Raw genomic sequence first — 24,949 nt, 5'->3', positions numbered from 1 at the left:
TATATTCAGACTGCATTTCTAGCTCAGGCAGTGAGCTAGCCTTTGGCACTTCTCCTGGGGGAAGGACTTTGTGCTGTTTTGGAAAGTTAGCAGCCTTGCCTTTGCTCCCTAATGAAATGGCCACTTTTGTGCTGTGCTGCTCTGTCCAGGTGCTGACCTTGGCCAGCAATGAACGCATAGCTCTCACTCCCTCTATGAGGCTGCTCTTTGAGGTTCATCACTTAAGGACAGCAACCCCAGCTACTGTTTCCAGGGCTGGTATTCTATACGTGAACCCACAGGATTTAGGCTGGAATCCGTGAGTATTGCTTTTATTTTAATTGTGGTAAAATATACATGAATGTTGAATTTACCATTTTTAAGTGTAAAGTTCAGAGGCATTAGGTACATTCACGTTGTTGTACAACCATCATTACCATCCATCTCCAGAACCTTTTGCATCTTCCCAAACTGAAGCCCCATATGCACTAAGCAGTAGCCCTCCCAGCATCCCCACCTCCTTTCTACTTTCTCTCTATGAATTTGAATACTCTAGGTGCTTCTTATAAATTGAATCATGTAGTAATTGTCTTTTTGTGCTGGGCTTATTTCACTTAGCATAATGTCTTCAAAGTTCATGCTTGTTACAGCAGGTGCCGGAATGTCCTTCCTTTTCAAAGCTGAATGATATTCCATTTGGTAGAGATATATATATCTCATATTGTTTATCCATTCATCCTTCTGTAGATACTTGGGCTGCTTCTCCCTTTTGACTGTTGCAAATAATACTTCTGTGAACACGGGCATAATCTCTTTGAGTCCCAGCTTTCAATTATTTTTGATACATATATGTACAAGTGGAATGGCTAGATCATATGGTAATTTTGTTTCAAATTTTTGGAGGAACTGCCATACTGTTTTCCATTAGTGGCTACTCCATTTTACATTCCCATCAGTAGAGCACAAGAGTTCCAATTTCTGCATGACCCCACCAGTACTTGTTATTTTCTCTACTCTTTATAATAACCATTCTAATGGGTGTGGAGTGGTATCTCATTCCAGTTTTGATTTACATTTTTCTAATGATTAATCATTTGAGCATCTTTTCATGTGTTTATTGGCCATTTGTATATTTTCTTTGGAGAAATGCCCATTTCAGTCCTTTGCCTGTTTTTTAATCTAGTTGTTTGGGTTCTTTGTTGTTTTTGTAAACATTTCTTTTTTTAATCTTAGGTTTCTAAGAATGCTAAAAATGTATTTGATTATTTGAAGAAAATGTTAGCAATTAAATTTAAAGTTAATTAATTAGACTAACTTAAAAGTCATTAAATTAGCACCTGTATGCAGTTGTCATTTTTAGTTGGACATTACCCTGTTCACACCTTGCACATGTTAAGACATATATTTGTTGACTAAGTGAATAAGTAATAATAATAGCTCATATGGAGCACATAGATATAAGTATATCATTTAGTGAACATTTGTGTGTTTGTATGTATACACATAATATGCATACATGAACAGTACTGATGCTTTGATTTAGAACAATTTTATTGTGCCCACTTACTTACTCTTCAAATGCTTACACTTTCCATAATTCATTCTGGTGGTCCCTTGTCACCCCCTCTCGTATTTCCACTATGCGCTGTAGAAACATCTGAGCTCTGCCCATGAACACGTGCTGGTGCCTGGCGTGCTTCTTGTGTCAGATATCTTCTCTTTACCCCTCCACCCTGCTCTGTGCTCCCAGCGGCCATCCTGTGTGGACCACATCAATGGGCTCCTTGCCCTCTGGCTTCTGGTTGGTTTGGCCAGTTAGGAGCCCTGGCAGGAAATGAGAGGGAGAAAAGAGAGTGAGGTTAGGCTATTCATTCCCTTGGCTCCCTCCCTGCAGGAGCGCATCAGGATGACGGTGACCTTCATCAGCAGGTCCTCGTAAATCTCTCCATGAGATTCTTTGCTTCCAGGTTTTGATAGCCCTTCCTTCTCTTGTCCCTGCAGCCGCGGGTGCTCTCACCATTTCTCAGCCATCACCCCATGACATGGCACTCTCCTGTCCAGTTTCCCTGCTTCCGCCCACACCTTTGCCAATAGTCCTTTTATTGATCCTTCCCTATTATCCTCATTTGAGGATGACCTCTGTTCCCTGCCAGATGCCTGACTCATGCACTCCTCCAGGCTACTTTTCTGTGTACTGATTTATTTACTAAAAGTCTCATTCTCTAACTCAGCAGCCAAGTAGAGCCATACCCAGGTTTCTGTGAAGGTAAACCTTCATTGGCTAGGGGAGGGAGTGATTTTTAAAACTCTAAAATGGAGAGTTCTTCTTGAGCTAATAGCTCCTTTCCCCAGCTAGGGTTTTGACTGTCTCCTAGGATGCTTCTGTTGATCGGGGTCTAGCTGACGGAAAATCTCCAGTGCCCCTTGACTCCCCCATATGGATAGCAGAGGCAGTCTTGTACCCCCCACCCCCACTGGTGTGGTCTGATTTCAGTAGTGAATCTCACAGTTCCCAAGGTCTCCGTAGTTCAGTTTTAATAACATATGGAGATTTGTGCTAACAAAAGCGGTCTAAATCCCCATTTAAAGAAAGACTTTTATCTCATAAGTCAGAGGTCACAGTTTGGCAAAAGAGTCACCCAATTTACATTCTTGAGAAAGTTAAACCGTTCTTCACCATTAGATTTTATTTTCATGGAGGTTTTTTTAAATTTAAGATCAATGGGTAGGTTTTAATTTTCATATGTGTGACCAAAGGGTCCATCCAGGTCATTATCCAAAATAATGGGAATCTTCTGTAAAGGATATTTTTATATTTTTACCTCCTACTGCCAGAAACTTTCAATGAACTACCAAAAAGTGGCTCTTTCAAGTTGGGGGTGGTATATTTTTAACTCCATATTTATTGGATAATTTATTACCTTACTTTAATGTCATAATATTAAAAATGTGATAGCTTTACATGTATTGATTCATTTAATCCCTAATTACCTTCTGAGATCAATATAGTTATCAACCTAATTTCCCAAACCAGTATCTGTCTCAATTTTCCCTGACTTTTTAATTCAAAAGTGTTCAAAAATATAGAAAAATTGAAAAGGTGGTAGGTAATACGTTGTCCAACCATGCACTCTTTTCCTGCAGTCATCAATTTTTACAGTTTTACCCAATTTAATTTCCTTTGGCTGTACATAGACTCCCTCTCACAGGCAGAGAGAGACATATATTTTATTTTTTTATATTTATTTTTTTATTTGGTTGCACCAGGTCTTAGCTGTGGCTCACGGGCTCCTTAGTTGCAGCAAGTGGGCTCCTTAGTTGTGGCATGTGAACTCTTAGTTGCGGCATGCATGTGGCATCTAGTTCCCTAGCCAGGGATCGAACCCGGGCCCCCTGCATTGAAAGCACGGAGCCTTATCCACTACGCCACCAGGGTAGTCCCCTATATTTTCTACTTTTATTTATTTTTTGCTGAATTATCTGAAAGTAAGTTGGAGACATTGACAGTTCATCCCTAAGTACTTCAGCATCTCTCTCCTAAGAACTAGGGTATTCTCCTACATGAACATAATTCAATTAACATACCTAGGAAATTCATCTTTGATATAATACTATCAAAACAAACAGTAGGGCTTCCCTGGTGGCACAGTGGTTGAGAGTCCGCCTGCCGATGCAGGGGACACGGGTTCGTGCCCCAGTCCGGGAAGATCCCACATGCCGCGGAGCGGCTGGGCCCGTGAGCCGTGGCCGCTGAGCCTGCACGTCCAGAGCCTGAGCTCCGTGGCGGGAGAGGCCACAACAGTGAGAGGCCCACATACCGCAAAAAAAAAAAAAAAAAACAGTAATTTTTCACAATTTCCCAGCTACCCTGGGAATTTCCTCTGTAGCTTTAAAAAAAAATCCAGCATCAAAACAAGGACCATGCATTGCATCTACATATCTCTGTTTTCTCCTTTAATCTAGAATATCCACCCACCTTTTTCTTTCATGACATTTACAGTTTTGAAGAGAACAAGCCAGACATTTCGAAGAATAACCCATTGGTGGTTACAAAGTGGGTCAACCCTTCTGTCTCCATATATTAGGTGACATTTTTAGTAAAGAACTTTTCCTCCCCTTCTACTCTCCTTCCTCCCTTCCTTCCTTCCTCTCTCTCTTTTTCACTCTCCCCCCTTTTTTCTTTTTGAGGAGTGTCATTTTCTATTCATGGCTTCTTTTGTCTTAGTTCAATGGGTTATGATTCATTGCCAACAGTATTCTTTTGCATGCTCAAGTTGCCCTAAATATTGCCAGCAGCACCCCCTTCAAGCCAGCCCCTTGCATGTTCCTTTGTACTTGTTCTTCTAAGTCTTTGAGCACTTTGCTTTCTGGCTAACGCAGATGCTTCTGGCTCATCTCGGACTTTACTTCCCCTATGCTTCTTTCACCCATTTCTCTAAGGAGCTGGAAGTGACTGCTTTTCGTATAAGGAGTGATATTTAGAATCCAAGATAGGGATGCTAGGAGGGCTCATTGCCACTGGTATGTCATTGCTTCTAGACCTTTCAGTGAACAGAGTTAGGAAATATATTTTCTTAATTCATATTATGGGAACGGATAAGATATTTTGGATAGAAGAGATTATGAAATACTATGTTCATAGTATCTCTGTGGGGTTCATAGTATCTCTGTGGGACTAAATAGAGTGCCATTATTGCTTAAGCTACTTGGAATATTTTTGTTAAAATTCACTGAGCTATTTAAAAGCATAATTTTATGTCCACATTTTACAGGTATGAGGTCAAACAACATCCTTAAACTCACATCATTATGTGACTAGTTCTAGAAATCAAATACTATTTTAATTCTGAGTTCTAAGTAAGTTTACTGGAAGAATCCTAGACAGTTCATATATGTCTGTTGAGATCTTGAGATAATAGAGAAAGCAGGAGTTAGAAGAAAATTTCTGAAGATTATGATCAGTGAGAAGTTTTTCTAGTAGAAAAGAATAAGATGCATGGAAAGGGAAAAACAAACAGGTAATGAATTAAATTCATTTATAATTATTTAAATTATTTAAAGTGAACATAAGTGAAAGTGAGATCTACCAAACTGTGTATCGCATGGCTTGTACATAATGATAGGAAAATGCAGGAGTATTTCTGGAATTTTGTCTGATTCCTGGAAGATAACTTTTGGTAGCCACAACTTGAGATCATACTTCTTTCTCTATTACTTTAGCTGAAAATACTCCTTTTTAAAAAATTGACTTTATTGAAATATAGTTGATTTACAACGTTGTGTTAGTTTCAGGTATACAGCAAAGTGATTAAGTTATACATATATATATAATACTTTGCCTCTGCCAATCCCAAACTCCCAATCCATCCCTCCCCCATGGCAACCACAAGTCTGTTCTCTGTGTCTATGAGTCTGTTTCTATTTTGTGTTGATAGATAAGTTCATTTGTGTCATATTTTATATTCCACATATAAGTGATATCATATGGTATTTGTCTCTTTCTGACTGACTTCACTTTGTATAATAAGCTCTAGGTCCATTCATGTTGCTGCTACAAATGGCATTATTTCTTTCTTTCTTTTTTTAACAGCTGAGTAATATTCCATTGTATATATATATATACCACATCTTCTTTATCCATTCACCTGTCAGTGGACATTTAGGTTGTTTCCATGTCTTGGGTATTGTGAATAGTGCTGCTATGAACACAGGGGTGCATGTATTTTTTCGAATTATCTCTCTCTCTCTCTCTCTCTCTCTCTCTCTCTATATATATATATATATATATATATATATATTTTTTTTTTTTTTTTTTTTTTTTTTTTTTTTTTTTGCGGTACACGGGCCTCTCCCATTGCGGAGCACAGGCTCTGGACACGCAGGCTCAGCGGCCATGGCTTACGGACCCAACCACTCCGCGGCATGTGGGATCTTCCCAGACCAGGGCACGAACCCGTGTCCCCTGCATCGGCAGGTGGACTCTCAACCACTGCACCACCAGGGAAACCCCTTGAATTATATTTTTTTCCTGATATATGCCCAGGAGTGGGATTTCTGGATCATATGGCAGTTCTATTTTTAGCTTTTTTTGAGAAACCTCCATACCGTTTTCCATAGTGGCTGTACCAATTTACCTCCCCACCAACAGTGTAGGAGGGTTCCCTTTTCTCCCTGTCCTAGCCAACATTTATTATTTGTAGACTTTTTAATTATGGCCATTCTGACCAGTGTGAGGTGGTACCTCATTGTAGTTTTGATTTGTATTTCTCTAATAATTTAGCTGAAAATATTCTTTTGCCTTTGTCTCACTCGTTCTCTCACCTGCATCGGATAAGCTTGTTGTCTTCTACCCCTGCAATCCCATCCTTTCATCTTTGGATATTGTTTATATGTGTAAACATACAGATTCAGAAATCATCAGTGTACACTCCTGATCTGTGGGTCCTTTTAACTTCTGCTATTTTCCAGGCCACTGTGAATAATAGAAAACCCAGCTGTAGCTGTGAGGGGCAAACTATAGAGAACTCTGATGAATCCCTGCTATCCTGTATGACAGGATTCCAACCGCAGACTACAGAGTAATAAATTAAAAAAGCCTTCAGAAGCCTGAAGACTTTGGCTACCTATATAGTTTCTAAACTGATGGACTTTAGACTTCCTGTGATGTGCCTATAGCAGTTCTAGAGAAGGAAGAAGAGCAACACAGCTGCTTATATGGAATATATTTGCAAGCACTGATGAGCCAAAGATTCTCTGTTAGTGACCTAGACGTTGGCATTAAGATGATGCATTAAGGCATCACAGTGTAGCTATTTCCTGAGGCAGGGGCAGCAATGTGGGTGATCACTTATGTAGGTAAGGAATAAATAAGTATGATATTTTCACTTGTATGTTGTATGATAGCAGTGTGTTTCATTTGGCCATGTTCAAATCTACAGCATCTTTTAAAAATCATGAGAAACTTCTATACGAAGTAAGGTGAAAGGAATTGGCAACAATACAAAAATATAGCTTCAGTTTTTGCCATTGCTGAAGATAATTTGCTGTCTTTTAATGTTTACTAAATTTAGCAGTAATTTATACATGAAATTTAAACCTGTCCATATTTAACAATACAGACTTTTTTTTTTTTTTTTTTTAATGCTGTGTGGTGTGCTTGACCTCTAGCAGAGGTCATTTTTGTTGGTTGTTTTTTTTCCCCCGGTCAGGATCAGCTCTTACCACGTCTCCTGGTTTGATTGAACTCACTTTCTTATTTGTGGACGTAATTGGTACAACAGCATCATTTGCTCGTGGGCCTGGTCGGCTCTCCTTTTTGAGACTTCGGCTACTGCCGACGTGGGTCAATGAAGTAGCTATTACATGTCCCCTAAGTGCAAAGACCACTTCCGCCTCTTGGGGCTGTGTTGACACTGCAGCTCCTAGTTACCCCTGCACAGCCTTCTGACCCCACAGAGACCAAAGACAGGGGTGGGGAGTAGGGGTAGAATTTGTTACATGCATCAGGGCACTGCCTACCAACTCTTAAGCCCTACCGAACATACTGTCTTTAGGCGATGATCAGAGAGGCAGAGCCAGGATCCGAACCCAGTTCTCCCAGTTCTCCCAAATCCACCAACTCTGTGCTAATGAGTAGCACTGATTGAGAATTTGTTATATGCCAGATGTTAATGTAAGCACTTAATACATGAGAACTCGTTTGCTGCTCAGAACAACCCTAGAAAGTGCATTTCATTATTATCTCCATTGACAGATGAGAAACTTGAGGCACAGAGAGGTTAACTGACTTGCCCAAGGTAACAGAGTTAAAAAATGGATAAAGACCCAGGCAGTCTTAGAGCTCCATCTCCCTAAACAGTTCTCTCCCCTGCTCCCCCTCCCCGCAATAAGCTCTGGATACTAAGATTCCACTTCTGACAGCTTATGAAGAGTAAAATGAGTAGCTGAGTGGTAGGTGTGGCCTTCATTCCCACTACCTAACCCCTGCATTCCATTGTTCCATGGTGCCCACTGGATGCAACTCATGGAGCACCAGAAGTGGTCTCTCAGTTACCATCATGCGACTGTACTTCAGCTGAAAATCATTCCTCTTGGACCTGGAAAATGTTTTGACAGTAGATATTTTATAAATCTAGCAGTAGTGTATAGGTAGTTGAATATTTAATAAAACCCTATTGTGAAGGCTTGTGAATATCAAAGGGAGCCTTTTCTAAGATAATCATCTCGCCTTAATTTCTTCTGATATTAAAAATATGAAATCTGATTTGCTTAAAGCAAGGTGTAGCTGTCATGGGTCTGGTCACACTGCGTCTCTGGTGGCAGCTATATGTATTTGTGATCACTGCTTCCTATTTGATGAGAACTCTTTGAGCAGTTGTTTTTCCATGTCATATCATACAGTTTCTTTCCAGAGACTACGGTGGGTGCTACTAAGTCATGTTTCCTTTTATTGATAAGTAGTGTTTTATTAATATGTTAGAGATATGAATGTATCAAAATTGGTAACATTTTATAAGCTTCAGATTCATACACAGGTACCCAAGTGTGAGATACCATTTTAGAGCCACTTACTGGAACCACATTAGCAGCTATCAGGTTAGAGTTACATTCAGTCCAGTGAACAAGGAGGGACTTGGAAATAGCCCCTATGGAATTTTCACCTTTTTATTTGTAACTGATTTCTCATTACTAAGTAATTGATGCCAGTTTTCATCAAGAAAAATCCCAAGCTGTTTTCATAAGTAAAGTTTACCCTCTGAAAATAGTTTCAGTCCTCTAGGAAATGACAAACTGTACTTCCTTATAAATGCTCAGTAATGGCCTACTTACTGTCTATTATGTTGGGTTTCTAAGTGCTATTAGGAGTTTCTTTTACATTCTTTTCATTAAGGTAAAAATGGCCATTAAAACAAGTTTTTAAAGGGTCATTTTAAAATATTTGCCATTTGAAAAATAGAATGAACCCACTCAACGTGTCCCTGAAGTGTTGGACCAAGCTGTGTTGAAGGGGGAAGCTTTTGAGTTGGTGGAATTTTGCTTTTCAAGCCCGGTGTCCATAAAAGCTTTTCTGTGTTCTTTCTCAGGTATGTGGCCAGTTGGATAGACAGAAGGCAGCATCAGTCAGAAAAGGCCAATTTAACGATCCTTTTTGATAAATACATTCCTGCGTGCTTGGATAAGCTGAGAACAAGCTTTAAAACCATCACTTCAATTCCAGAGAGCAGCCTGGTGCAGGTTTGTCCTGGGTCACACCGTTTCATACTCTAGTCCTGATGTGGTAGTGTGGCTTGATCAGAATAGAAGTTCTTGCTTGTTCAAAAAGATGCAATGGTTTCTGGAATGGTTAGGTTGCTCCAACCCTCCCCCACCCCAGCCCCCGTGTTCCCCAGTGCTTTTTGCAATCCTCTATCACACGCCTATCACATGCTATGACCATTTGGGTTTGTGGTCTGTTTCTTTCACAAGACTGTGAACCAGAGGACTGAAGCCACCTTTTACCATTTTTATATCTCCAGAGATTTCCATAATGCCAAGCACATAGTAGGTGCCAAATACATTATTGAATCATTGTGTTCTTCCCAAGTATATTTGCGTGGAATAAGAAGAACAGGATAGTAACAGCCTCATTTATTTTTCTGTTTCCTAAGTAACTGGCCCAGAGAAGGTGCTCAGTGTGTTGTTTTTGAATACAAAAAATTCATGCAATTAAAGATGTTGGCTGGTGAGTAAGATAAAGCTTCTGAACTCCACCTCGTCGGGCACCACCCTGCCAGGCCTCCCACTCTCTCTTCCCTTTCTTTTCTCCCCCTCCCAAAAATAGTCCTCAAGTCAGGTCAGTCTAGTTCATAGTATTTCAGGGATAGCTTTTTTTTTTCTGATCCTCATTGTGAGACAGCTGGTTAGAGTGGAGAGTATATATGATACATTGTCACGGCAGGAAATGAAAATAATTCACAGCACACAGAAATGAAGGTTGTGATCTTAATCTCAGCGTGAAGAATAACTTTCCCCAGCCTTTACAAGTCTAAAACTTCACAGAAGGTTTACAGTTAGAAACCTTTACTTGTGTCTCTTTAGGAGCAAAATTGGTTTTGAAGTACTTTGTTACCGTGAAGTTACTATGGTACAGAATTTGTTTGAAGCTAAATTAGAAATAGTCACAAGCCTAATAAGAAGAGAAAGTTCAGGTTTTCGGATAATTCACACACCAATTAAGAAAACGATAGTCTTCAACAGTAATTATCTGAGGTATAATTTATTTCTGAAAGCAGGTCTGAATTTATTCATAATGAATTAATTTTGTGGTTAGCCTAATTAGACGTCCTCTGGTGTAATACTTGCAAAAAAGCAAGTATCGAGTTCCTTCTCGACTTGTGTATTTGTGTTTCTCTGGTGCGAACTTTTTCACTCAAGAGTAGTGTGAAAATAAGTCAGTAGGAATTAATATGATTTTTGCTCTCACTTCCTCCTTTTGTAGTACTCAGAAATGGCATTTTATCCTTAACTCCTTTTTTGGCTGCTGTTGTATAAAGTCGTCTCTTTGCAGTGATTGCTTATAAGGACAAAATTTGAGACAAAAATGAGTGTACAAGAGAATAGCTTAAGAAGACTACCTTATTTTTATTGAAGTATAATTGATTTACAATGTTGTGTTATACATACTGGTATACAGCAAAGTGATTCAGTTATGTGTATATGCACACACATATATACACATATATATGTATGTATATATATTCTTTTTCATATTCTTTTCCACTGTGGTTTATCACAGGATATTGAATATACTTTGTGCTATACAATATGACCTTGTTGTTTATCCATTCTACATATACTAGTTGGCATCCGCTAATCCCAAACTCCCAGTCCATCCCTCCAGCCCCACTTCCCCTTGGCAACCACAAGTCTGTTCTCTATGTCTGAGTCTGTCTCTGTTTCATAGATAAGTTCGTTTGTGTTATATTTTAGATTCCACATAGAAGTGATATCATATGATATCTGCCTTTCTTTGTCTGACTTCACTTAGTATGATCACCTCTAGGTCCATCCATGTAGCTGTAAATGGCATTATTTCATTCTTTTTAAAAGGCTACTTTAAGAAATTAATGTACTATGTTTTCCAATATATGAAACTTTTTTGCTTTATGTTTGGTAAGGTGTTTTAACTCATTCAGAATATACACCAAGGTATGATTTTATTAATTGCTGGCACAGAGCTTAAAATGTTTTCCAAGTACTGTGTTTGGGAGAAAACAAAAAATCAGGTGAGTTATCAGCATGTTCAAATCAGTGGATAATGTCATATTCAGACCTTTCAGTCTTTTTCATTTTGATTTTAACAGTTCCTTAGACTTACATGTCTTCTACTCAGGAATAGCAAAGCCTCAGAGTTTTACATTATTTTTCTTGATAACAAATTGGTGAGTTTTATTCCATTAGAAGATTATTTTAAATTGGCAGTCATGGCACAATATAAAATAATGGAAATCAAGAGAGACTGAAAAGTATAACAGGCGCTCAACTATTTAAATTTTGAAAACATTTCCAAATTATGTCCAGGACCCATTTTCCATGTTACCATGGATTTTCCCCACCTCTCATGGTTGGGAAGGAGAGGCACACACATGACATGCTTTGTTATAGCTTCCGTAGCTGTGTGTATGATAGTGATAAAAATCTACTGCTGCCTCCAAAAACTGGGGGAAGGGTATCATGAGTTTTGAGGGTCTATGACAGTACTAACTCATGACAACCATTTTTGTGCTTTAGAGCAGGGGTCCCCAACCCCCGGGCCTCAGCCCAGTACTGGTCCCATGGCCTGTTAGGAACCGGGCCACACAGCAGGAGGTGAGCGGCGGGCCAGCGAGGAAGCTTCATCTGCCTCTCGCTCCCCGTTGCTCCCCCTCCATTGCTCACATTATCTCCTGAACCATCCCCCCCACTGCCCCTGCCGTCCATGGAAAAATTGTCTTCCACGAAACCGGTCCCTGGTGCCAAAAAGTTGGGGACTGCTGCTTTAGAGAACTAGCTCAAAAACATGTTCATTATGGTTATGATTTCACATGACAAAGGTGTTTGCAGCAGCCATGTTCCCTCCTTACTGACCTGATTGCCCTGGACACGGAGTGTGTTTCAGACCAATAGAGCCGTTTCACCTGGAGGTGAAGAGGAAGTTCCTGAACAGCATTTCTTCCAGGGTTAAATTTAGTGTCCTGCCTAAAAAATGCCACAGGCTGAGGCTGTCCATCCAACTTTCTAAATTTATGACAACAGGTGGGGCAAACAGCTGCCAAAGTACTAAGGGAAAGTGGGTTATCTAAATGTCAAACCGTGGGAAATGGTTGCATAGCCTTTCCATCTAGTGCCTTCATTCCCAGTGATATTGTAGGGCAACCCTTACGGAAAAGGAGAAATGCCTTTAGTTTGTTTTTAAGTGAGAAAGTGGTCTATAGAATATACCCACTATGTGTAGTATGTAGTAATATGACTCCCTATTTATAAAAAAGACAGCCCAGCTATATCTCCATTATTTTTTTCTTTTTGGTTTTATGTATTTCTCTTTATTACAGTGATTATTGGAGGATTTATGATAATAGGGTTTTTTTTTTAACAGTTTATTGTTACCTAGAAGATTAGTTTGGTTGAAAGTGGCCAAGGATGTCCACCACTGACTCAGAAACCCAAGACCGCCATTTTTGTGTCTCACGGGGTAGCAAATCACAGAACGGGGAAAAATCACAGAATCTCTTAAGGGTACAGTGGATTTGTTAATAAGCCCTGTGAACTTACTTCACTGTTTTAAAAAAAGTTTCCCTGAAAGAATGGCTTTTTCTTTTTCTTTAGACTATTTGCACTCTTTTGGAATGTTTGTTGACTCCTGAAAATGTACCTTCTGACAGCCCGAAGGAGGTTTATGAGGTCTATTTTGTCTTTGCTTGTATCTGGGCATTTGGAGGCATTCTACTACAAGATCAGGTATGTGTAGAAATCGTTTATAGAACCAGTTTTATTTGGGGGGAAATATTATTCTATGTGATCCCTGTGGGGTTTTTTAAAATGTATATTATCATAAATCTGTCCTACTTGCCCTATTCTCTCCTCAGCCTGTACATTGTCAGCAAGCTCATTCAGGCTGGTGGTGCTCTCTTTGGCTGATAAGGTCAAATCCATAGCCTTCCATCAGATCTGTCTTCTGAATTCAAGGTTCCATGTCAATACCAGCAGTGCTTCAGTGTGCCTGACACAGGGTGCTTCATCTGCCCCACCCCCATATTTGCTCTTCCTCTTTCATCTTTTCCTCAGTGATGCATTTCTCCCAGTTGCTCTAGTTAAAAACCTGGGAGACATCATCTTATTTCTACATCCCATGGTCGTCAGATCCTTTCAGTTAGAAAATAGCTGTCACATCTGTCCCCTCTTCTCTATCCCTACAGCCTTAATTCAGGAGTGTATCATCTTTAGATTGTTGTGGGCTACCACATTGTTTTGGCTTGGGCTCCCATAACAAAGTATCATAGCCTGGGTGGCTTAAACATCAGAAATTTACTTTCTCTCAGTTCTGGAGGCTGCAAGTCCAAACTCAGGGTGCCAGCACGGTTGAGTTCTGGCGAGGACCCTTCTCATGCCTTGCAGACGGATACCTTTTTCTGTGTCCTCACATGGCAGAGAGAGAGAAAGATAAAAAGTTTTCTTCTGTCTTTTCTTGTAAAGTCACTAATCTAAACATAATCCCCTCCCAAAGGCCCCATCTCCAAATACCACCACATTGGGGATTAAGCCTTCAGCATATGAATTTTGGTGGGGAGACAATTCAATCCATAGCACATAATAACATTCAAATTGGTTGCCAGGTCTCTAGTCCTCTTACCCTCTAAGTGGTCTCACACATGATTCCTAGGGTAATGGTTGTGATTAATAGTCAACCTCAGGCTGGTTCCTGTCCATTGTTGTTTCCTTCAGCCTAAAGTAAAGCTATCATTCCTACACAGCATCGCTAGTATAGTCCGTTTGTGGCTTCTGAGTTCTTTTGGGCAAACACTTGAGATACGAACTTGCATAGATGTGCACACACACACACACACATACGTGTGCTCACGCCCACACACACGACATGTACCACACACAAACTGCTTAGACTTGCCGAAGTACAAAGTGGGAGTTTTTCACCTTTAGAAATTTGCACATCTAATCTCTCCCGTGCACCTCTCTGTATAGATTTTTTCATGTAATCTTTACAGTAATTCTTCAAGGTATCCTCACTGTGCAGATAAAGTAAAGCTCAGAGAGGCAAAGTAACTTGACTGATGGGAAATGGTGACATCAGGATTCCCACTCATGTATCTCTCTCTCCACAAGCCATCCATGGTACACCAGGATCTCTCATGGTTGTAGTGCTTCTATGGGTACCTCTGAATCTTTGAATTAAAAATAGATAGCATATGTCTTCCAGGCTTCCCTAAGTGTTTCCAGATGTAAACAGGGAGTTTAAATTGGAAGGCATCACAGCCAAGAATGACCCAAATTTCTTGGTTTACTCACTGTAGGTTCTAAAATCCATGGTTGCTATAACCTGTGGGCCAGTTCCTCTTCTTGTCACTAGGTAACCATAAATTATATCTATAAATAAATCTGGCATTCACTTGGCATTCTATATCTTATTCTGACCCTTCTCAGAAGCCACATTTCCTTCGGTAATCTCCAAGTGCTTTCTAAAGAATATAGCCTCTGTTGCCTGAGTGAGAATATTGGGTGACTTCACATGGTTTTTCTCAAAGGCAAAATTTATATGTGTGGATTTCTCCTTCATGGAGACCACATGCAGACTCTCCCTCTCTCCCCCTCTGCCCCAAAACCTCATGGGTTTTGTCTTTTTTCCAGTGCTCTCCAGAAGGGTTTTCCTTTTCCAGGGCATACAACCAGGTAAAATCACATGAGTAGGAGGTTGACAGCTGAGATCTTTCTACTCCTGATCATAACAGCTCACCTTCCTCCCAGCTGATCCTCTTTTCGTCTTTGCAGTTTCCCAACCTGGCAGCCTTCCAGCCAGTTATTCAAGCCAGCAGCTGGGCATCACATGGTCCCCTTCCTCTCCCAGACACTCTTTCCCCAATTAATAGTTGATATCATCATCATCATCATCATCATCATCTTTAAATTTTCAAAAAGACTTTAACCGTGAAGCATTCAAAAGAAAGGCTATGAAGTTGGAAACATGAATGAAACAGACCCAAGAAAGAGTCTTAGGATAGCCATTTATTCAACAAATTTGGGTGCCTACTGTATGTCAGGGAACATGCTCAGGGCTCTTAATAGGCTAGCTCGCTGAATCTTCAAAAAAATAAAACCTGTCTATATAGGTACAACTATTCTTCTTCTTTTACAAAAAAAGGAACTGAAACTTAGATAAGTTAGCCCGCTTGGGAACATGGCCAACTAATGTCTGAGGCAAGTTCAAGCTGCAGCAGACTGACTCAGGACCTGTGTTCTTAACCCAGGCTATTGCAAACACCTTCCAAAATTGGTCCCCCATCAACCCTCCCTGAGCCTTCTATAAACAGCCGTTATCCCTTCTCACTTGGCTTCTGAAGTAAGCTCCTCACTGGTCTTTCTGCTTCTATACTTGCCCCATAATCTATTATTCACTCAGCAGCCAGAGCGATTTTTTTTAATGTAAATTGGGTTATATGATACACTACTGAGTTTACAACACTTTAATTGCTTTTAAGATAAAACGTTGAAATGTGACACTCTTTACACGGCCTCTGGGTCTGGCGCAGCCTCTCTCCCTACTTCTTCCTCTGCTGCTCCCTCCCCTCTCTCCCTTCCAGCTGCACCGGCCAGTTTCTGGAACACAGGTTGTTTCGTACCATAAGATATTTGCACATGCTGACCTCTTCCTGCTTCCTGGAATGGTCTTCTCTCTAATATGTGCCCGTTCTCAGAGATGGCTTCCCTGAACATCCAGTTAAAATAGATTCACCCATTTCTCTCACTTCCAGCAGCGTCAACTTTCAAGGCGCCTGTTTATTTGTCTTTTTATTGGCTTCACCTCTGCTCGCACCATGCTTCCTCATGGCTCCCCCTTTCTCTTTCCCATAAACTCTATGAGGGCAGAAACCCTGTTTGTTTTCTTCCCCACTATAGAACAAAATGCATTTCAGTGAATGAATGAATGATTCAAAATGTGTCATCAAAACCACTTTGCTGGTGTAGCGGTTAGGTGAAGCAAATTTTAATGTAAAGTAGAAAGTCGTATGTATCCTGCCTACAGAGACTGGTGCCAGATAAGGAATACCTTCTGAATGAACTTGATTTCAGACCAACTTTTATAGGGTGATAAAAAAAATCTCATGACACCAATCTGAACATAACTGAAATGAACCTAAACTCATTGACTTATGACTGGTGGTGGGTAGGAATACGAGCTCGGCTTGTTTGGAAAGTGATGGGATCAGCTCTTCCTGCTATGGCTGATCACCCCTCTAAGCCCCGACCACACTCTCCTATCCTCCAGCCATCCTGTCTGTCTCTATTTGTGTGTGTGAGATAGTGTCGTACAAAAAGTGGGCCGTAGTCCACGGACATAAGGACACCAAAGTAAAAGCAAGTTTAAGAATTCTTCTGGAGAAAAATGGGAGTTGAAGTCTTAGATAAGTGAGATTGCTGAATGCAATGGACCATGCACAGTGTTTTTAGAGTTCACCAAAACTCACTTTGACAGCTCATCCTGTGGATGTAAGAGTCTAGGCCAGGTCAGCCTGTAGATACAGAAGGGGTTGTTAGTTGCTAGTACACAGTTGGAATTTCCCCTCCTCCATTTTCCAAACCCTAATCTAGCAGCAAAGGGCTTGTACCTGTCGTCGTATAAAAACAAGCACCTTCTAGCAAGGAGAACCTGTTTCCTACGCTGTCATCTTCTCTGGAAGATTCTCTTCTAGGGCAGGAATTTGTGGAGTTTTCAGCTAGACCACTCAGTTGTGCTGTGCTAGAAAACCAAGTCCAAGTTCTTTCCCTCATGGCAGAGCTTCTCAGATTTCCAATTTCAAAGACCAGCAACATTTCAATAATGATTTGGAGGAATGAAATAGGGTTACCAACTGTCTGCTTTTCTGAATAAGGGCATTTATTTTAAAATGACCATTTATTATCACCATAGCTTTATAAAGGAAGGGATATTTTAACACCAAAACTTCCAGGAAGGCTATAAGCTCAAAGAATAGTATTTAAATCAATAATGTTACTAATTTTTTTAAGTATTCCTTTGTTCTTACTTTCCTCATTTTACCCTCAGTTCATGGAGATATTGGTAGAAATCAATACCACCATTTGCTAACCACTGTCTTATAGCATGGTGATTTGCATGATAGCCCATTATTGAATTGAATAACCTCGGGGTCATCTAAGGTTCATCTAAGCTTACCTTGTTCTTTAAGTTCATAATTACTCCAGAAAATTTGTACCTGATGGACATATGGCAATTATAGCTTTCTGCCTTGATGGTATTGTCATTCATTATAGCTTCCTTCTAGTTATTTATTTTTTCTTGGGTCAGTTACTCAATCCCATTTGTAATTATGAGTCTGTACACTGCAAACACTGTGATCAGCCAGATTTGCAGGGGCTTTCTGTGTGTTCAAAATTACTCTTAAGTCTGCAATAAGAATTTCTCTTGCTCTCCTTAGGTTTCTGGTTGTCAAGCTGGATTCAGTCAGTGGTGGCATAAAGAGATGAAAGCAGTGAAGTTTCCATCCCAGGGAACAATTTTTGATTATTATCTGGACCACAAAACTAAGAAATTCTTGCCTTGGGCTGATAAAATCCCCCAATTTACTATGGATCCAGAGGCACCTCTGCAGGTTGGTGTGGGGAACATAGTGCTCTTCAAGCCACATGATGCTGGTTTGAGCCTTGTTTGTTTGTTTTTTGCGGTACGCGGGCCTCTCACTGCTGTGGCCTCTCCCGTTGCGGAGCACAGGCTCCGGACGTGCAGGCTCAGCGGCCATGGCTCACAGGCCCAGCCGCTCCGTGGCATGTGGGATCCTCCCAGACCGGGGCATGACCCCGTGTCCTCTGCATCGGCAGGCGGACTCTCAACCACTGTGCCACCAGGGAAGCCCTGTTTGTTTGTTTTTGAGCAGTCTTTTTTTCCCTCCCTGATCAATAAATTACTGTTGGTATGGTCAGCATATAACATATTTCCTTGGAGAGAAGAATCTCAAGTTATAGGAATGATTAGTGGGATGGTTTCTATATTTCTACAACTTCTTTTTTTTAATTTATTTCCATTTAATTCTGTGGTAACAGCTTTCTTTAGATTTTCCTAGAAAAATTGTGTGATTTTATAAAAATTGGGAGCCTGTTTCTATTAGTTTAATGAGTCTTATTTCTGACCTTAGTGTGAATTTCTTAAACAGTGCTTTTCACATATAACTTCTTTCCTTTACTCCTCAAGCCATAAAATGAATGTTTGATTTTCTTACTCATATTTTCAAATTCACATGGCAGCTCACAAATCTAAATGAATCTTTATCATCTTTTAACTGTTTATAAATTATTCTACATTTTTATATATCAAGTTATTCTTTAACCATCTTCTAATTCTGCCTCAATCTGTTTTGCTTTTCATTATATTTCTTTCTCAAAATCATGTCATTTTGACTGATTTTGGAGCTTATTATTTCAAGTAGTGCCATATGAAATGCGTATAGGTGATTTCTACACTAATTAGGAGGCAGATAGTGTGAAATAAAAGAAAATCCAGTGTGAGTTTCTTGGAGCTACAGTAACCAAGTACCACAAACTAGGTGGCTTCAACAACAGAAATTTATTGTCTCACAGTTTTGGAGGCTAGAAGTTGAAAATAAAGGTGTTAGCAGGATTGCTTCCTTCTGAGGGCTGTAAGGGAAAATCTCTCCTAGCTTCGGGTGGTTTGCTGGAAATCTTGGTGTTCCTTGCAATGTGGCAACATTCCTCAAATCTTCACATGATGGCATTTTCCCCATGTGTATTCTTTGTATTCACATTTCCGTTTTACCAGTCATTTTGAATTAGGGGCCTACTCTGCTTGTATTAGTGTGCTAGGGATATCATGACAAACTACCAGAGACTGAGCGGCTTAAACATCAGAAATTAATTTTTCTCATAGTCTTAGGGGCTAGAAGTCCAAGTTTGAAGTGTTAGTAGATTTGGTTTCTCCTGAGGCCTCTGTCCTTGGCTTGTAGATGGCCACCTCTTGCTGTGTCCTCACATGGTCCTTCCTCTGTATACACACATCCCTGGACACCGTCTTGAAGTGTGTCCAAATTTCTTCTTCCTACAAGAACATCAGTCAGATTGGATTAAGTCCCACTCTCTCAGCCTCATTTAAACTTAATCACCTCTTTAAAGGCCTTATCTCCAAATACAGTCATATTCTGTGACACTGGGGTTAGGGCTCCAACATGAATTTTGGGAGGACACATTTCACCCTATAACCACTTAACCAGGAGGAAACTTATCATTTTACAAAGCAGGAATTCAGAGGTAGGAAGGCCTTATGACTTGGTGATATCACCAAGGATTCAGATCTTCTCGCCTTAACACTGGCCTCACTTGAAGACTGGTATCCCTCCTGATCTCAAGATGACTCTAGTGGTCCCAGGAGTTCGAAGGAAACAAGTTAGGAGGAAAGAAGACTTTCTCATATGTTTTATTAAGACTGAAGAAACTCTTTGCAGAAGCCCCAGAGCAGACTGCCCCCTGTATCCAGTTCACCAGGGGTCACATGCCACCTCTAACCCAGTCTCAGGCCCGGGTAATGAGGTTAAGCTCTGACGATCATCACACCATTGCAGGAGTCAGGTTGTGTGCAGGAGGGGCAGAGACTTGAACAAAGTGGGGCTCTGGCAGGAGGGAAGAAGTGGACAGATGGATTCTGGGAGGCAACCAACAAGGTCTGCTCCATCTGCTTTATAGATATTGACATCTCTATTTCAGCTCAGCCTGTCTAGACTTCAGCTACCTAACAGTATTATCTAGCTGGTTGAAAGCTGAGGATTTGTACTTAACCAAAAGAAACACACACACACACACACACACACACACACACACACACGACCAAAAAAATGGTATCACAAGGTTGACGCACCTTATCAGTGATGCATTTTATTCAACAGAGAACCTATCAGGACTTCATAGTCTTACTTTATACACAGATGCACCAAATGTGGTTATTTGACTAAAAGCTTCTTAACATTTTAGAGGAGAACCATATTGAGCCAATAATAGTAGCAAATACTAATATGACATTATAGTATGTCAGGACCTTTTCTAAGTGCTTTATTTCCATAGGTTAACTAATTTAATCCTTATGACAATTTTCTAAGGCAGGGACTGTTACTAGCCTTTTTACATATGGAGAAATAGAGGTAGCAAGACATCAGGTAATGTGTATACAGTCCGTGCTCAGCAGAGCATTCTGCGTGGTAGGTAAGATAAGGCGCAGGCTCCAGACAGATTTGAGTTTGAATCTAAGTACTACCACCTATGAGTTTGGCCAAGTTATGAATGTTCTCTTAGCTTTAACTTCATCATCTCTGAAATGGAAATGATAACAAAACTCTCCTCATAGGTTTATGAGTGTCACAGGATGCAATGCATGCAAAGGGCTCAGCATGATACCTGTCACATACTCAGCTCTCAGTAGGTGTTAATTATTGGTATTAATGTGTGGACAAAAGAGCCAATATCAATAGCCAAATTAAACAGCAAAGGATGACAACTAGCAGCAAGAAAGGAAAAAAATGTTATAGAACTCAAGTCTAATTTTAAAAAGTCATCTAGGACTGTTCAATGTAGCACAGAATAGTCTGCCTTTCAGCAGATCCTGAGAGTATCACTGAATTCAAGTGAAGTCCTAGAGGAAATGCTCATCATCATGAAGATGATCTTGAATGATCTATAAAATACTCAGTCAGTATATGCTAGCCATGTAGGGAAGAACCTTATTACAAAGTTTATGTGTTTTTCTTATGGGCAATATAAATCCTGCAAGTAGTTTTTTTAATCGCCTTTTTAATTTGGCCACCAAGAAATGTAAGACATATTCAATTCTCTTTAATCACCATGCAGGCTTCTCTTTCCTGCGTGTCTGTGTCTGCTTCCCCTTCTCCTCATCTTTTATATTAGTCTCTGTTCCCTGAGTCTGGCTTTTATTTATTTGTATTCTTCGTTTTATTGTGTTCTTGTAAGCCACCTCTAATTTTTGGTGAAACAATGTAGCATCTAAATAAATATTCAATTTTCAAAACAGAAACATGTTATGAGAATTTTTAACAAAACAATGCACAGTAAGTTTCAACAGTGCTTTGGATTTGTGAATATTTCACTTAATGCCTGTTTCCTCCAAGCTGGTCTCTCCTTGCACTGAACTCCTTTAGCGTGGATTGTGCCTAATCATTTTGCACATTAATCATTAATCTTATTGGGCCCAGGGATTGCTACCAATTTTTTTTATATATGGCTTGGCTTTTCACATGCTTTATTATCTCCTAAAGAGTGGTGGACAGTTTCTTAAGCATTTATTACATTCCCTTGTATGTGTAACACAAGGTTAGGCAGAGTGTAGGTATTCTGTGATAGGGAGCCTTCGGTGCTAGCTCTTAATTGGAAAAAATAAATCAGTTGCTTCTGCTGTGGCACTTTGATGGCACTACCCAGCTGCTCTTCTCAGGCTGTGATGTCTGAACTGATCATTCAAAACAAGAAATTAAGTGGGATCTCTCCTAACTGGCTGTTTAGAACTAAGAATTCATTTGATCTCAATTCTAAAATGACTATGTTGGTTCAGATACAAAATTTTGCAATGCCTCTCTCTCTGATCTTTCTCTCATTCTATTTTTCCCCCCAGAGGGTTCTGGTTCACACATCAGACACAACTCGTCTTCAATATTTCATAGAGTTGCTGCTTGAGAAAGGACAGCCGCTGATGCTGGTAGGAAACGCTGGAGTGGGAAAAACAGTCTTTGTAGGTGACATACTAGCAGGTCTCTCCGAGGCTTATATCATGTCCCATGTGCCTTTCAACTACTACACAACATCGGCAGCTCTGCAGAGTAAGTGTTCCTCCTGTTTATACTTCAGAAACAAGAGATCAGAAACTATCAAGGCCAGAACATGCAGCCCAAAGAAATGATTACTTTTTCTAGGCTTTAGACGTTTTGCTTAGGATGTATTTTTACTTATCACCATTCTGGCTAAATATCCTTTGTTTAAATATTGTGATTTTTGGCTTTCCATATCACTCCTGGCTTTATTTGGGTTACTACTCTATAGAATATAGAACAGCAAGAATTTACATCAACAGTGTTCATTGCTTTGCCTCTAAACCATTTGGTTAGCTTTAATCAATTTCACGGAGCCCTAGCAACAAAAGAATATACTCCAGGAAGAGTGCACTGGTTACCTTTTCAAGTGAGGGATTGATTTAGGGGGAAGTTCATTCAAATTGTATTGATGAAATGACAGGCCCCAGGTTGTTAGTTAAATCTTAGAAGAGCTATGAGAATAATTTTTAACTGTTGAATACATGTGTCAGCATAATCAAAGGAACCGCATAGATTTTGGGCATTCTGAGTTTGGAAGGGCACATGAAGTAGATGTGAGAAGTAGACAAGCACTGATATCGATATAAAGAGCTGATAGTGGTAACTCTGTCACTCTGGCCAGCACAGCAATGGGGCTGTGCTGTATGGGGGCAGCAGAACTCCCTTCTGTCCACTACTGTAGGAAACCTGTTGCCCTGAACGTGTTTTCTTGTTGTGTGTGGTGTTGCTGTTTTCTCAGCTCTATCAGTAAAGATTAATAACATATTTTCTTATCACGGACATCAACTCAGCCAAGAACGATTTTTCTGTAATCTCTTTCTTAATCAAGTTTGTCTTCTTCATCATTGTGACTGGAACAGTTAAAAAGCTGACTCAGAAGTTTTTCATTCATTTCTTTAGCAAATATGTATGATTTATCTACTTTCTCTCCAGACACTGTGTACAATACATGTTTTTCATTTGCAGACACAGAAGAAGGGATCACTTTATTGCTTGTAAATGGAAGACTAGGGCTGCAATTCAGTAGTTGAACAAAGTTCAGCTTGCTAATTCTTGGAAGGGATACAGGCATGAATAGATTTAGACATTGCCTATTAGCATGAGGAATAGAAAGAGCTAGTGTACTCTAAAGAAAGGGTTTCAGACCTTTGAGATGGGATGGTATGCAGGCAAAAAGGGGACTTAGGCTAGAAGAATCAGCTTAAGCAAAGACATGAAAGAGAGGAAATTGTGGGACACATTCAATTAATTGAATCTCTAAGTTGACTGAAGCATAGTGGTCAGGCAGAAGATAGGGCAAAGGCTGGAGTGGTGGGTTGGAGTTATGTTATAGGTGGAGTGACCAGTTGTCTACTTTGCCAAAGACTGGGAAGATATGGGACTTGTAGTACTAAAACTGGGATCATCCCAGGCAACCTGGGATGGCTGGTCACTGTGACTGTAGAGAGGGCCGAGATGCAAGCGGAAGAGAACATATTTCATATGGTAGGAAATGGTGAGCCATTGATGGGGAGCAAGGAACTGACAAGATGCAAGCTCTGCTTTGGGAGGAGAAGTCTGTGGTGGGGAGACCAGTCCCCTTGAGCAGTGTGCTAGCCAAATGAAATGGTGCCCTGGACTAGAGTTGTAGAGGGAAAGGCGAAAAGGAAGAGACATGTACAGGCTGTGGTTGGGCCAATCAGGGACCAGGAGGGAAAGACTAAATTCAGGCTTTGCATCTGGTTGACTGGGAGATGTTAATCCTATAAACAGGAGCACAGAAGGCTAAAAAGAAGAGATGGGTTGTGAGTGGGGAAGATGTTAAATTGAGTTTGGGAACAGGCGTATATGGTATTGGCCAAACGTCCAGGTGCCAATGGCTAATAGGAACTGATGTCCAGCAAGCATTTGGAAATGCAGATATGCTGCTTCGAAGAGGGGTTTGTTAATTTATTCATTGTATATTTCTTCATTCATTCATTCCTTTGTTCATTTAACAGTTACTTATTTGTTGTGGTTGTCATCAGGAATACAGAGATGAGCATGATACAGTTCCTCGTCCTCAAGCTATTTATAGTCCATTTAGAGAGTAGGCAAGTAATTAGATGCTACATCTCAGATCCACACTGTTCAAGATTTTCTATACTCATGATTTTCTCTTGAACACACCGACACAAAGTCAGATAGGCATGTGAAGAAATGTAATTTGATGTATACGCAGGATAACGTCTACATACAGTATTTTCTCGTACTTCTGCACCCTATGGCCCAAGAAGAGAGGTGTGAGAAATTCTTGAGCTGTCCCTAGACTCTATTTTGATAAAGAAGGACTGATTCACCAGGTTCTGGGTGGACCAGCAGTGGTTCGTGTTTTACAATAGGTACAGGGAAGGAAGGTGCAAAGGTCAGCAATGGTGTGGTCTCAGATGTGATGGCCAGTGTGACATCACGCTGCAGATATTGACTCTCTAGGAAAGGAGAGTCAAGGTGCGCTCGAGGAGAGTGTGACATAGAAGGTGGTGAACAGAGACATGTTTCTGGGATTAACCTGCAGAGAAATGGTACTTCAAGCCACAGAGTGGGTGAAATGGGGAGAGGATGAGGAAAAACAAGAAAAAAGGGGCTTCCCTGGTGGCGCAGTGGTTGAGAGTCCGCCTGCTGATGCAGGGGACACGGGTTCGTGCCCCGGTCCGGGAAGATTCCACATGCCACGGAGCGGCTGGGCCCGTGAGCCATGGCCGCTGAGCCTGCGCGTCCGGAGCCCGTGTTCTGCAATGGGAGAAGCCACAACAGTGAGAGGCCCGCATACCGCAAAAAAAAAAAAAAAAAAAAAAAAAAAACAAGAAAAAAGGACTAAGGTTCTATTTTATATTTATATATAAATATATTTATATTTTATTATATATAAG

General features: G+C 40.4%; 1 protein-coding gene across 1 annotated transcript in view; it reads left to right on the top strand.

The window, feature by feature from the left end:
• The window catches only part of DNAH11 (dynein axonemal heavy chain 11), a gene marked incomplete at its 5' end in the record, with an annotated part of 313,916 nt that overhangs the window by 149,359 nt on the left and 139,608 nt on the right, over positions 1 to 24,949 (top strand). The window contains 5 exons of the mRNA XM_079711490.1: positions 150 to 298; positions 9,063 to 9,213; positions 12,823 to 12,954; positions 17,661 to 17,834; positions 21,866 to 22,070. Of these exons, the coding sequence (XP_079567616.1) occupies positions 150 to 298; positions 9,063 to 9,213; positions 12,823 to 12,954; positions 17,661 to 17,834; positions 21,866 to 22,070 (811 nt within the window). The remainder of the gene's footprint in view (positions 1 to 149; positions 299 to 9,062; positions 9,214 to 12,822; positions 12,955 to 17,660; positions 17,835 to 21,865; positions 22,071 to 24,949) is intronic.

This window comes from Hyperoodon ampullatus (genome assembly GCF_949752795.1).
Source record: "Hyperoodon ampullatus genome assembly, chromosome: 9".
Classification (NCBI taxonomy): Eukaryota; Metazoa; Chordata; class Mammalia; order Artiodactyla; family Ziphiidae; genus Hyperoodon; species Hyperoodon ampullatus.
This window is presented reverse-complemented; position numbering and strand designations above follow the sequence as displayed.